Source organism: Macaca fascicularis, chromosome 6 (genome assembly GCF_037993035.2).
Source record: "Macaca fascicularis isolate 582-1 chromosome 6, T2T-MFA8v1.1".
Taxonomy (NCBI): Eukaryota; Metazoa; Chordata; class Mammalia; order Primates; family Cercopithecidae; genus Macaca; species Macaca fascicularis.
The window spans coordinates 99,562,248-99,577,104 of record NC_088380.1 but is presented as its reverse complement, the minus strand read 5'-3'; the positions used below and the strand labels follow the sequence as shown (position 1 = coordinate 99,577,104).

General features: G+C 36.8%; 1 protein-coding gene across 5 annotated transcripts in view; it reads right to left on the bottom strand.

Annotated features, from left to right (window-relative positions):
- ARSK (arylsulfatase family member K) overlaps window positions 1-14,857 on the bottom strand; it is a 49,464-nt gene that overhangs the window by 29,464 nt on the left and 5,143 nt on the right. For 4 of the 5 annotated variants that reach the window (XR_012413936.1, XR_012413937.1, XM_073993887.1 and 1 more), the window contains exons 2-3: window positions 9,357-9,486; window positions 7,430-7,589 (exon numbers count right to left, since the gene is read on the bottom strand). Coding sequence is in view for 2 of the 5 variants with exons in the window: in XM_005557401.4 (XP_005557458.3) it covers window positions 7,430-7,589; window positions 9,357-9,486 (290 nt within the window). In the remaining 3 variants the exon portion in view is untranslated. Of the gene's footprint in view, window positions 1-7,429; window positions 7,590-9,356; window positions 9,487-13,282; window positions 13,555-14,857 lie in introns of all 5 variants that reach the window. The other variant, XM_065546499.2, reaches the window with a different exon arrangement.

The following is a 14,857-nucleotide window of genomic DNA, read 5'->3' as shown; positions in this document are numbered from 1 at the left end:
AGATGATAAGTTCAGTAAAGTTGCGGGACACAAAATCAACAAACAAAGATCAGTTGCATTTCTATATGTCAACAGCAAACAATCTGAAAAAGAGATGAAGAAAGTAATCCCATCCCATGAAGTAATCCTTCAGAAATGAAGAAAGTAACAGGTACAAAAGTATACTTAGGAATTAACTAAAGAAGTAAAAGATCTCTACAATGAACACTATAAAACACTGATGAAAGCAATTGAGAGGACACCAAAAACTGAAACGATATTCCATGTTCATGGACTGGAAGAATCAATATTGTTAAAATGTCCATACTACTGAAAGCAATTTACAGATTCAATGCAATCTATATCAAAATACCAATAACATTCTTCATAGAAATAGAAAAAACAATCCTAAAATTTATATGGAACCAAAACAAACAACAACAACAACAAAAAACAACTCAAAGTAGCCCAAGCTATCCTGAGCAAAAAGAACAAAATTGGAGGAATCATATTACCTGCCTTCAAATTATACTACAGAGCTTTAGTAACCAAAATAGCATGGCACTGGCATAAAAACAGACACGTAAGACCAATGGAACGGAACATAGAACCCAGAAACAGCTCCATACATCTACAGTGAACTCATTTTTGACAAAGGTGCCAAGAACATACATTGGGGAAAGGGCAGTGTCTTCAATAAATGGTGCTGGGAAAACTGGATATCCATGGGCAGAAAAATGAAACTAGATCTCCCTCTCTTAACACATTAAAAATCAAATCAAAATGAATTAAATACTTAAATCTGAGACCTCATACTATAAAACTATTAAAATAAAGCATTGGGGAAACTCTCTAGGACACTGGACTAGACAAATATTTCTTGAGTAATACCCCACAAACACAGACAACTAAAATAAAAATAGACAAATGGGATCACATTAAGTTAAAAAGCTTCTGCACAATAAGGGAAACAAAAAAAAGTGAAGACACAACCCATATATGGGAGAAAACATTTGAAAACTATCCATCTGACAAGATATTTATAACCAGGATATATAAGGAACTCAAACAACTTAACAGGAAAGAAATCTAATAATCTGATTAAATAATGGGAAAAAGATCTCAACAGACAGTTCTTAAAAGAAGACATACAAATGGCAAACAGGTATATGAAAAGATACTCAGTAACAATGATCATTAGAGAAATACAAATCAAAACTATAATGAGATATCGTCTCAGCTAAAATGGCTTTTATCTAAAAGTCAGGCAATAACAAATGCTGGCGAGGATATGGAGCAAAGGGAACCCTCGTATACTGTTGGTGGGAATGTAAATTAGTACAACCACCATGACGAACAGTTTGGAGGTTCCTCAAAATACTAAAAATAGAGTTGCCATAAGATCCAGCAATCTCACTAGGTATACACCCAAAAGGAAGAAAATCTGGATATCAAAGAGATATCTGCACTTCCATGTTGATTACAGTACTAGTCACAATAAGCCAAGATTTGGAAGCAACCAAAGTGTCCATTAACAGACAAATGGATAAAGAAAATGTGGTACTTATACACAATGGAGTACTATTCAGCTATAAAAAAGAATAAGATCCAGTCATTTGCAACAACATGGAGGGCACTGGAGGTCATTATGTTAAGTGAAATAAGCCAGGCACAGAAAGGCAAACTTCACATGTTCTCACTTATTTGTGGGAGCTGAAAATTAAACAATCGAAGCAGAATGATGGTTTACCAAAGGCTGGGCAGAATAGTTGGGGTGGGGGCAGTGGGAATGATTAATGGGCACACACAAAAAAATGGAAAGGATAAGATCTAATATTTGACAATAAAACAGGGTGAGCATAGTCAATAATTCAATTGTACATTTAAAAATGACTAAAAGAGTACAATTGGATTGTTTATAACCCAAAGGTCAAATGCTTCAAGGGGACGGATACTCCATTTACCTTGATGTTTTCATCACGCATTATATGCCTGTATCAAAATATCTCCTGTACTCCCTAAGTCTATATACTTACTATGCACATACAACAATTAAAAACATTGCTTATTTTGAAAAATATTAACCTGCATGAGCAGACAACATACATAATTACAATGGTAAGATGAAATGATAGGGAATTTGATTTTAGATTTTCAACGGGATAGAAGCTAGGAAAAACAACACAGCAGCTTGTTTAATTTCTCTTCTGATAGCATTAGAATGTACGTTCCATGACACTGAAGAATTGTGTGTTGTGATTGCTATTGTATTTGCGTCATCTAAAAATAATGTCTGGCACATAGTAGCTGGCTCAAAAATATTAGCTTAGTGGATACTACAAATACCTGATTTTACTTTTGTAACTTAAATAAGGGTCATCTTCTAGTCTTAGTACTTTAAGGAATTCTACTTAATATTAAATTTTTTATTATACTGATGTTAGAAATTTAGTTTTTAAAATATTCTATATAAAATCAATTACCTCCTAATTCTATACACTTTCTATACACAATTCTATACATTTTCTTTTTGTTAATTCTAAAAACTAAATTGATGTACTAGTGTCAAGTGGATTTGATCCCTTAGAATGTGAAAGAATAAACAATATTTAAAATGTAGGCAATTATTTTAAGTGTGACATTCCTAAGACCAGGCTGGCAAGCATAAAATATCTAGTTTTAGACATGTTTTCTCAATCTCTATACTAAAGACATTTTGGACTTGATCATTCTTTATGAGGGAAGGGGCTGTTTTGTGCATTATAGACTGCTGAGCAGCAACCTTGACCTCTACCCACCAGATACCAGCAAAATAACCCTGGTATTATCAACCAAAAATGTCTCCAGACATTGTCAGATGTCTTCTTGGCAGCCAAGAGGTGGAGGTGGGGATATATGGGGTGAGGGGAGGGGTGACTGCCCTCAGTTGAAAACCACTACTTTAGATATTGGGAATATATAGGCGACAAAATTTAACTGAAAGCAAAAATAACCAAAATATCCTATGAATTAAATAAAAATGTTTTCTTTCAATTGATAAGAAGACAGCAAATTTGAACTTAAACCTATTACAACTCAATACATACAATGTGAAGGGACAGATGAGTATCAGAAATTTAGAAACCACTTAACTGTACTCCATTGGAGTTACAGAATTGCAGAGTAGAAGAACTTTAAAGGTCACCTAGTGAAAGCTCATTTGACTAAACTGGGATTCTAAGCAGATAAATTACTTGCTGAAGGTCTTATCATCAGTAAATGGCATTTTTATGAGTAATACTACCGGTATCTCTTTAACAACTGTACAGATGAAACAACCGTGCAGCCCATAGAGATCCTAGTATGGTGTGGTGTGTCATATATAATAAGGGACACTTACTTAAATTAGTGTTCCTAAATTGGTACAAGAAGGAAGCATCACTGATGCCTAAAAAAGACAGACAGAAGTATTATAATAATAAAGAAACCTGTAATTCTGGCTGAAAATATAAGCAGGTTCAAAAATGGCCAATTTCAGTAATAAAGAGTTATAATAACTTGCATTTTGATTTTGAAAGTCAATCTATCAACAAGACTGAATGCCCCTATTTATGAAATTTGATATTGTGAGACCATGTTTTGTTCTGAGACCCATTTTTAAGCTTACACTGAAAAATAATGTGCTATAATTCATATAACCTTCAGACATGCTATTAATAGCACCCTTGACTTACTTCTCAGCCAAATGTCTATGTGCGTATATACAGTGCTCACAAAAATACTCCTGGTGGCTTATTTCAATTTCCTAAGCTCTGATGAGAGTGTGAGTAAGTGAAAATAAGCTTTAAGAAAGTATTGCACTGAAAACCATCTTTGACACCAAATATCAACATCTAAGTGGTTTTTTTCCTCTACTAATTTTAGAAATCCACACGACAAAGAAAGAACTCCTAAATATTAGTATTTTAAAAATTAAAAAAACTTAAAAACAGGATATCGTCTATTGTAGATATGTAAAAAATACTAATAATGAATAAGTGACATGATCCTGCATTACACAGAATATCAATGTTTATCAAATAATAAACTGTACGTACTTCAAAATAACTTTTTCATTCATTCATTCATCAAAAATTTAATTGTGAACCTACAATGTACTGGTGCTATGCTGGCAAATGGGAATAAAGCAGAGAAGAGATAAGGTCCTTGCTCTGCATGGATAATTATCCTGCTGCGGAATAAAAGTCAGGTCATATTTTAACTGTGTCACATAGAAGAATAAAAGTTACAGGGGATATATGGCATTCAATCTTAGATTTATTTTATTATAAACAGTTGTATTTTACTTTAGATTAAGCTTGCATTCTAAAAAGGAGAAAGATTTTAAAGAGAAAGTTGTGAAACTCCATAAAGTAACTAATAATGCAAAGCACTTTAGAAAAATGATGGTTATGGCTGGGCGCAGTGGCTCACGGCTGTAATCCCAGCACTTTGGGAGGCAGAGGCAGGCAGATCATGAGGTCAGGAGTTCGAGAACAGCCTGACCAACGTGGTGAAACCCTGTCTCTACTGAAAATACAAAAATTAGCTGGGCGTGGTGGTGCATGCCTATGATACTCAGGAGGCTGAGGCAGGAGAATCGCTGGAACCTGGGAGGCGGAGGTTGCAGTGAGCTGAGATCAAGCTATTGCACTCCAGCATGGGCGACAGAGTGAGACTCTGTCCCCCCCCCCCCAAAAAAAAAAAAGATGGTTATATAAATGTTAGACTGCAATTCTGGTTAAGCCATTTTCATAATAATAATCTTTCCATTGACTAAATGCTTACTCTGTGCCAGGCACTGTTAAATATTTTATATTATTCTGCTTACTCCTTGTATAGTATCTTTTAACTCATATAAAACACAGTCATCCAATGAGGTAGGAATCATAATTCTGACAGATAACTTACAGAACACTGACACGTAATGCCAGGTAACTTGCCCAAGAATTCTTACAGAACACTGACACTCAATATCAAGTAACTTGCCCAAGGTTACAAGGATGGTAAGCAGGGAAGCTGGGTATCTGACTGCTCTGGTGGACACAAAGCTGTGCTCCTCCTCCTACATGTACTTCCTCTCCCTCCCTTTCTTTCTGATATTAGCAGGGCAGAGTAGGGGAACAGGATTTTGCACAGAGAAACTAGCTCATGCAATAGTCCAGATGTAGTAAAAAGCATATTAAGGAAAGTTTTAAAAGACCAGGTGCATACTGAGGGATGGATAGAGTGGTATGAAATGAGACTGGAGGTAGGCAGGGGCTAGATCATGTAGGGTCTCATAAATCATGACGTGGATTTGGGATTTTAACTAACCTGAAGAGAAAAACCACTGAAAGATTTTAAGCAAGTGTGTCATGTAATCAGACATATATCTAAGAAAGATCATTCCAGTTGCCTATAGAAAATGGGTCAGATAGAGTACGAAGAGTCCAGGTAGAAGCCCATTTTAATAGTTTAGGCAAGAGATGACAGTAGCTTGGTGGAGAGAGTGAGAAGTGAGTAAATTGGAGAAATAATTCAGAAGCAGAACTGACTACATTTGGCCATGCATTAGAAGACAGAGCAAAGAATAGGAATGTCAGGATTGCTTCTGCGTTTCCTGTACTGCCATCTTTTAGATTTTGGAGGACAGAAAAGGAAAGAAATTAAACAGTAACTAGCAAATCAATTTTAATGTTCAGATTATTTTAGATTATTTTAGTATCTGTTTACCCAAAACTCACTGTATTCATCTCCCAGAACTGTCAGAATAAACTATTACAAACTGTGTGGCTTAAAACAACAGGAACCTGTTCTCCCACAGTTCTGGAAGCTGTAAGTCTAAAATCAAGGTGTCAGCAGAGACACATTCCCTCTGAAGGCTCTGGCAGAATTTTTCCTTGCCTCTTCCTAACTTATGGTGACTCCTGGCAATCCTTCATTCTTTGGCTTGTAGCTGCATCACTACTATCTCTGCCTCCGTCTTCACATTGTTTTCTTCTGTGTGTGCCTATGTCCTTGTTCCTCTTCTAGTAAGGACAGCAGTCATGATTTCATCTGGAGATCCTTACTAATTACATCTGCAAATAGGGTCTATTTTCCAATAAGATCACATTCTGAAGTTCTTTCTAGGTGGTCACAAAATTTGGGGGAACATTATTCAACTCACTACATTCATCACTATTTTTGTTAACTTAATTTCTTCTTATTATTTATCATCATTTGTATCATCGTCATCATCACAACAACCATTACCAATAACCCTCAATTAGCACTTGCCTAGGTAAGAAAGAGGCACTCTAATCCCCAATATGTATTTGTGTTGGGGGCCACAAATGTTGGGGGATCCCAAGATCACACCGAAGTTCAGTGGGAGGAATTGCAGGACTCAGACTACAGCTGCACTCATGGCTATAGTTTATCACATAAAAGGATACACAGCGAAATCAGCAAAGGGAAAAGGTGCGTAGGGTGAAGTCCAGAAGAAACTAGGCACAAGCTTCCAGATGGAGTCACAGAGGACGTAATTCTTCCACCATCAAATTGTGACAACACATGTGAAGTGCTGTTTCTGCTCATTAGAGAATCAGTACCCAAGATTTTTAGGAGGGGGTGCTGATTATATAAGTGCCCTCTACTTAGCACATACCAAAATTCCAGACTCCTGGAAGGAAAGCTGATATTCGGCATAAACCGCAATGTACAAATGCTCCAGGCACACAATAAGCCACTCTTATCAGTTAAGGAATAGTGGGAATACTCCAGAAATCCAAGTTCCCAGATGCTAGACAGGGGCAACCTTCCAAGCAAGCCTTTCTAAGCAGAGCAGTCTCAGGTCTCCTATGTTAGCTCTTTGCTGAACTTATTGATACATTTAATCCTCACAGCAAAGAAATTAAAGTACAGTGTCAACATTTAGACAATGTGTCCAAGATCAGACTACTACAATGCTAGTAGTAAACAGAAACTATAATTCAAAAGTAGGCAATCTGATTCTTGACCTCTACTCTTAACCACTATGCTTAGCTGCCTGGTTTTTGAGGACTTGGTAAAATGAAAGAAAAACAAAGTTACAATAGACTCAAGTTAGAGAGAGCTGACCAAGGAAAGCAGCAAGAAGGCTATGGTTTTAAAAACAGATTTTAAAATTAATAATACAGTAGCCATTAAAAGAAATTCAATGAAAATAAAGCACGGGCTAAACAACTTTACAAACACTACTTATAGATCTTTATTGTTTAAGAAAAACAAAATGACTAGTATATTAGCCATTTTAATGTTTTAGGAAGATGAAAGAAAGCTAAAATTTCAGCCTAATTAACACAATGAAGGAATTAAGATATTTACTTTCACCTTTGTGGAAAAATAAAAAAGTTAAAGTAAAAAAGACTACATGTACACGCTATGGTAGAGGGCAGTCCATGAAGATTATTTTTGTTTCATTTTTTACCTAACGGAGTGATGTCCTGACGTATAGTCCAGTTTCCCGAATTTCTGTGTTCGGTAGCCATGCCTCTCCATGACATCCATCCATGTTGTATAATTTGGATCTAGACCCTTAAAATTATTCCAAGATTCTGTTAAGTGAGTGAAGAGTCCACTCCACATTGCTGAGAGAGAGAGAGAGAGAAAAAAAAAAAGGAATTGGGATTAAGGTAACGCTTAACAATTTAACTATTAGGCCAATTACTCTGAGAGAGCAGTCCACTAGTGTAGAGCTCATGCTCTGCAATAAAACGTACCCAGATTAGGTGCTTTAGCAAACATTTCTGATTGTTACCTCATTTTATCAGGGAGATACTCTGTGGGGAGTTACTATTTCCATTTTACAGATGAGTTGACTAATGCTTAGTGGTTAAGTTACTTAAGGTAAATACAGCTGGAATTAAATAAAAAGTGTGTGTGACTAGAGGCCTCTTTCAAGCACAAAAATAATCCCTAAGTATTCATTGGTTAATTTTCTAAATCAGACAATTGAAGTACAGATCTCATTTCCCCAATATCCTTAAGGATCTTCCCTTATTCCCTGTCCTTTTGCTGGCTTTCCACAAAAAAATGTAAGTGTGCTATGCCTTATCTCTCATTTTCTACAACTATGATTGCTTATTCAATCAATACTTATTTTCCCATTTCTGTGTACATAAATAGAAAGTTAGAATAAGCTTTCTGTTTTCATCTAGCAAGATGTTTTCTGAGAGCTGGGATGGGGGATTACCTGGGTTTGAATCCCAATAACACCAGTTACTGAGTAGTCTTTGACAAATTATTTAACCTTGCTTACTCTTCAAAATATACTTCTTCCAGGAAAAATAACATCTGACATTTTGAGACATCTAGGGTTCATTGGCCACTTTCTCATTCATTATTTAATGTGATGCTCAGAACAACCCTGTGAGGTACACAGTATACACAGCAATTGGCAGATAAGAAGACTGAGTGACTTGCTTAAGCATTCACATCCAGGTCATTGTCTCACCCTAGCCCACTGCTCATTCTACTTTACAGTTAACAAAACTGTTTTTTAATATGCTGGTCCTTCATTATTGAAATATCATTTTCAATATAGTTTAGTTTTCTTTTAATCACTGGTAATAATAGAGTTGTTAGTGTTGAAAATAAAAAGAGAAGTTATAACTCAAATCACAGAGAAAATCATTTCATTTACAGACAAACCAAATCACTGAGTGCCATTTATGGGTTCCAAGGCAACAATCATAAACCAGAAGACAGGGGAAAAGGAAAACAACTATCAGACAATAGATAGAATTTATAAAAATGGCAGTTTTTTCCTATTTGTTAATCATTCATGGCTTAATGTCACTGACATTCTGCCAATAAAACTATGTCTATTTGTTAAATTATTATAATAAAAGTGAACAATTTGACTTGGGATAAAAGTGAATTGAAACTGAAAGAAAGAGGTAAAGTATATAATCCGAAATAATAAGAAAAAATTCAGGTAAATCTAAATATAAGTTGTAACTACTTTATGGTATACTCTGATGTTCATAGAAGTCCTCCCCATTACCTATAGCGTTACTGAAAAATTTCCCTGGAAACAGAACTCTTCTAGGAAATATGTGTATTCCCTCATTTTCTTGGATGGTCAAGAGATTCTTAGTCCCCGGTCACAAGGAAATAAAATGGTAACACATGAACTAGACACCATTCTAAATGATAAAAATTCCTACTCTTGAAAAATACAATTTGAACACGCCCAATAGCCAATATATACCTTAAAATGCACATCTTTTATATTAAAACAATTTTATTGAAGCCAAATATAACCATTCTACTTTTAGTTATAATCTTTTAAACTGTGAATATAGCTTCAGTGTGTAGCCACTTTCTCCCATTCATATTAAGGATATTCATACCTGCGCGTGATGGGCAACAAATTGGAGAATTTGTGTAGGCATTTAGAAAGGAAGTCCCACGTGCCTTCATAAAGTTGATAAAAGGAAGTTTCACTACCTGACTTCCTGGATGAAATGTTAACCTTCCATCCTGGAAATAAGGAAATTTAATTAGCATTGATTGCATTAACAAAGAAGAAAATTATTTTCTTTAACCATAAAATTTACAATAGCAGAAGACTTCAATATGATTTTAAGAATCCTCCAAAGATAAAAACAAAACAAGTATAGAGAGTGTTCCCAGTATCTGGTACATAAATATCTAGAATTCAACGCAGTGTTACGCTTGGATTCATTTGAATACAGTAAATAAAGGACTTCATAGAACGTTCTTTTGGGGGATGATGAACTAAGTATTTATTGAATACTTAACTATGTGCCAGGCACTGTGCAAAATCTGAGGATGCAATGGTGAATAAAACAGTCCTAGGCCCCATGAAGCTAACAGTCTAGTGGGAGAGGCAAAAAGTATACTGGCAAATAAACCATGAATAATTACAAATTATGATGTATGCTTTGAAAAAAAATCTGAGATACAGAAGGACAAGAGAGACCTATGTTAGACAGTGTGGACAGGGAAGTCTTCTCTGGGATATATGAGACCTAAAGAATGAGTAGGATCCAGCTATTCAAAGAATTTAAGGGACATACAAAGTTTGAGGTATCTGTGAGATGGAAGTGGTGATATCAATTAGGCAGCTGGGGTGGGGTGTGGTGGCTCATGCCTGTAATCCTAGCACTTTGGGAGGCTGAGGTGGGAGGATAGCTTGAGCTCAGAGGTCAAGACCAGCCTGGGCAACATAGGGAGACCTTGTTTCTACAAAAAAAATTAGGCAGCTTGATAAATGAGTCTGAAGATTAGGAGATGTTTGGGCTGGAGATATGCATTTTGGAGATGAACTGAGAATTGAAGAACTCACCTTGGTAAAGAGCAAGAACAGAAAAAAGAATATTCCAGTCCTGGAGTTCTATTACATGTTTTCAACATAAGTACAAATAAATTCCAGTTTAAAACATGAGCCAACCCAAAATACAGAATATATCTAAACCCTTGGGATAGCTGAGATTCCTAAATAGAGACATAAAGTAGGCTGTTGGATACAGACAGGAATCTGGAGTTGAGAGAAGTCTATCTTGGTGAAATAAAACTTGGGAGTATTTAACATATTCATGGTTTTGAAAACTGTGAGACTAAATAAAACCTTTTAGGGATAGAGGGAAAGGAGGGGAAAGAAAAGGGTCTAGAAGAAGTTGTAAGGAGTCCCAAATAAGAGGGGAAAGCAGCATGGGAAACTGAGAAAGAATGGCCAAGGGAGGAAGATGTGAGGAGACCGAGTGCCATGACAGCTGAGAGAAGACAGTGTGCCAAGAAAGAGGTAACATCTGCTGTGTTGAGAATGCACCTGAAATGAGGCCAGAAAATGCACATTGGAATTGGCAGTATGGAGACAGCTGGTGACCTTGACAAGAGCACTTTCAATGGGCGGTAAAGATGAACAGCTAAACTGGAAAGGGGAAGGAATGGGAGGCAGGAAAGTGAGGCAGCAGGGGGAAAAAAGAAAAGCTCTTCTAAGAAGTTATTTTGCAAAGCGAAACAGAAAAACAGGATCGATGTTAGGGAATGGTGTGTTAGCTGGAAGAAAATGTGGGATTAAAGTCAGTTCTTTTTTTTTAAGATGGAGAAAATTATGCATGTCTTATGTCAAAATAAATTACCACTTCTAGCAAGAGTAATCACTGAATGCTAAGCAAATAACTATGGATTTCCTCAATGATGAGCTAGAAAGCCAAAGACAAAAGTACATAGAGGCCAGGCACAGTGGCTCATGCCTGTAATCCCAGTGCTTTGGGAGGCCGAGGCAGGCAGATCACTTGAGGTCAGGAGTTCAAGGCCAGTCGGGCCAACATGGTGAAACCTTGTCTCTAAGAAAAATACAAAAATTAGCTAGGTGTGGTGGCGGGTGCCTGTGATCCCAGCTACTCGGGAGGCTGAGGCAAGAGAATCACTTGAATGTGGGAAGCAGAGGTTGCAGTGAGCTGAGATGGCACCACTGCACTCCAGCATGAGTGACAGAGCGAGACTCCATTTCAAAATAAAAAAAAAGGTGCATAGCCCTCCCTCATGAGAATTTCTTTAAGCCCTTAAATTCAAATTCTCAGAAATTTATCCTTACAAATTTCAAATGTCTATATGTCTTATGCTTACAATCTTTTGGACATGGGGAGATAACAATTTGTGTCCACTGCCTAGAATCCAGACAAGCCAGGCTTACCTGGTTGGGGGATGGAGCAGGAGGTCACAAGGTAGAAGAACTGTCTTAAAGGTGCTATATAATTTAAATATTGGGATTTGGACTCCAAGTCCTGCAGGCTAGGTTCAAATTGGTGTAACGACCACTGCAAATGACTACCGCAGCATATCAATAACTAATGCGTCAGATTAAAATCCATGTTAGTGATTTCCTGATTCATTTCTATGACTAGTACAGGGACATCATCTGTATCAAAAGCATGCTGGAAAGCAGGACTCTTTGAAATATAATGGCAGAGGTAACCAGAAAGGGAGGGGGTGACTGCCCTCATGTGGGAAAGTTACCAACAATTCCATCAGTGAAAGGTGACCTATGTTACAACAACTGTCTGAGATGTATACAAGGCAGCGAGCGGGATGCAAATATTTAGTGAATGAAATGAAATGAATCTCTAATCTAGAGATTTGTTCAATTTAAAAAGGAAGACAAATTTATGCTCAAAATTCAACAGTATATTTTTGCAAAGCTTAATAAATTGGATTAAGCATATCAATAGCAAAATTTGGTTCCTAGGAAATATTTAAATTATGATATACATATTCGCAATGTGAAAAATATCAGTAATACTCTAAACGAAGACCAAAATGTTAATAGAGAAAATATTTAAAAATCTTCTAGAAGTTTTGGTTTTTGACTTCACGTAGTTTTTACACACTAATGAATCATTTAAAAACTAGGCTACTACTAGTACTGCTGATAATGGTATCAATGGGAGACGGTCCATAGAATATTTCATTCTGAACTGAAAGGCATCTTAACACAGCTGGTTGATGAAAAACAGAGAAAGTAAGTTTTCCATATTATGTTAATGTGGTTTACAACGGATAGCCAGATATAAGTGAAAACACAGTTCTGTCAAATTTAGTTGGGAGAGAAAATCTTGCAGAATTGCTTTTGGGATAACTTCTATAATTTACTAATAGCCCGTTTCAATTTTCTCAAAGCCATTCCTATGGTTCAAACAAATTAAGCACTCTAAAATTGGGCATTTAAAAAATAAAAATGACCCATTAATTGGCTTTCTGCAAAAGTGACAGAAATGGTACCAACTGCCTTTAGTTGCTGCATTCTGCTCTTGTTAATTAATTCTCAGGGCTCTGTACATTTTTCCCCCTTGGGGTGGGTGAGCCTTTTGGTAGATATGATTTTGTGATTTTGATTGCTCCTTCTGAACCATGACTTGTACTTGGTTCCTTATCATTATGGGCCATGCAGAATCAGAGTTTAGATTTGAATGTATCATCCTAATGAAAGGATGTAACAGCAACTTTCATTTGTCATGTTAGCATGGCAAGACTGCTTATAGTGTTCTTCCCAGATCTGTTCATCAGACTGAATGAGATTCTCACTAGACTCTGTAGTGAACATTCCTGTACCTACTCTCCCCTGCCACTCCCGAAACCTCACCAAAACTAAAACGGATACAGGTGCAGTGGCAGGGAATAGACGTAGGAGTAGGAGTGGGGATGCAGAAGATGCCTATGTCCTTTAGGACCCAGACAGAGATGCTTGTTTTCTATTATTTATTTATTTAATTTTTAAAATTTTATTCATTTTTTTGAGTCAGAGACTCACCCGGTCGCCAAGGCTGGAGTCCAGTGGCACAATCTCGGCTCACTGCAACCTCTGACACCTGGGTTCAAGCGATTTTCCTGCCTCAGCCTCCTGAGTAGCTGGGATTACAGGTGCCCACCACCATGCCTGGCTAATTTTTGTATTCTTAGTAGAGACGGGGTTTCACCATGTTGCCAGGCTGGTCTTGAACTTCTGACCTCAGGTGATCTGCTCATCTTGGCTTCCCAAAGTGCCGGTATTACAGGTGTGAGCCGCCGTACCTGGCATGTTTTCTATTTTTAAAAAAATGGGATTATTAAGGTATAATTCACACATTAAACAACTCATCCGTTTAAAGTGTACAATTCAATGATTTTTTAGTATATTCAGAAAGCTGTGCAACCATTACCATAGTCAATTTTTAGAATGTTCTCATCATCCCCAAAAGACATTCTGCACTCTTTAGCCATTACTCTCTATTTGCCTGAAGCCTAGACAACCACTAATCTACTTTCTGGCTCTATATATTTGCTTTCTCTGGACATTTCATATGAATGGAATCACACACTATGTGGTCCTTTGTGACTAGCTTCTTTCACTTAGCATAATCTTTTCAGGTTTCATCTACATTGTAGCACGTACCATATTTTTTTATCATTGAATAATATTACCAAATTTTATTTATCCATTTATCAATTAATGGGCATTTGGGTTGTTTATACTTTTTGGCCATTATGTATACTGAACATTTATAATGCTATGAACATTCATGTACAAGTTTTTGTGTAGACTCATATTTTCATTTCCCTTGGATATACACCTAGGAGTAAAACTGCTGGATTATACGGCAACTCTATGGTTAACCATTTGAGAAACTGCCAAACTGTTTTCCAATGGTTGCATGATCTTACCAGCAGTGTATGGGTTGTAATTCCTCCACATTGTTGCCAACTCTAGTTATTGTCTTTTCCATTATAACCATCCCAGTGGGTATAACTGGTGTCTCACTGTGGTTTTGATTTACATTTCCCTAATGATTAACGATGTTGAGCATCTTTTCATGTACTTATTGGTCATCTGCATATCTTCTATGAAGAAATGTCTATTAAGATCTTTTGGCCGGGTATGGTGGCAGCTCATGCCTGTAATGCCAGCACTTTGGGAGGCCTAGGCGGGTGTATCTTGAGGTCAGGAGATTGAGAACATCCTGGCTAACATGGTGAAACCCCGTCTCTACTAAAAATACAAAAAAAAAAAAAAAAAAGATCTGGGTGTGGTGGCATGCACCTGTAGTCCCAGCTACTCGGGAGGCTGAGGCAGGAGAATGGCTTGAACCCAGGAGATGGAAGTTGCAGTGAGCTGAGATCATGCCAATGCACTGTGGCCTGGGTGACAGAGTGAGACTCCATCAAAAAAAAAAAAAAAAAAAAGAAAGAAAATCTTTTGCCCATCTTTTAATTGCCTAATCCATAATCACGAAGACTTACACCTATGTTGTAAGAGTTTTGTAGTTTTACTACAATTTGTAATTTGTTTAATCAATCATTTAAAGTTTTTTTTTTTTTTTTTTTTGTATATGGTGCAAGGCAGGGTCCA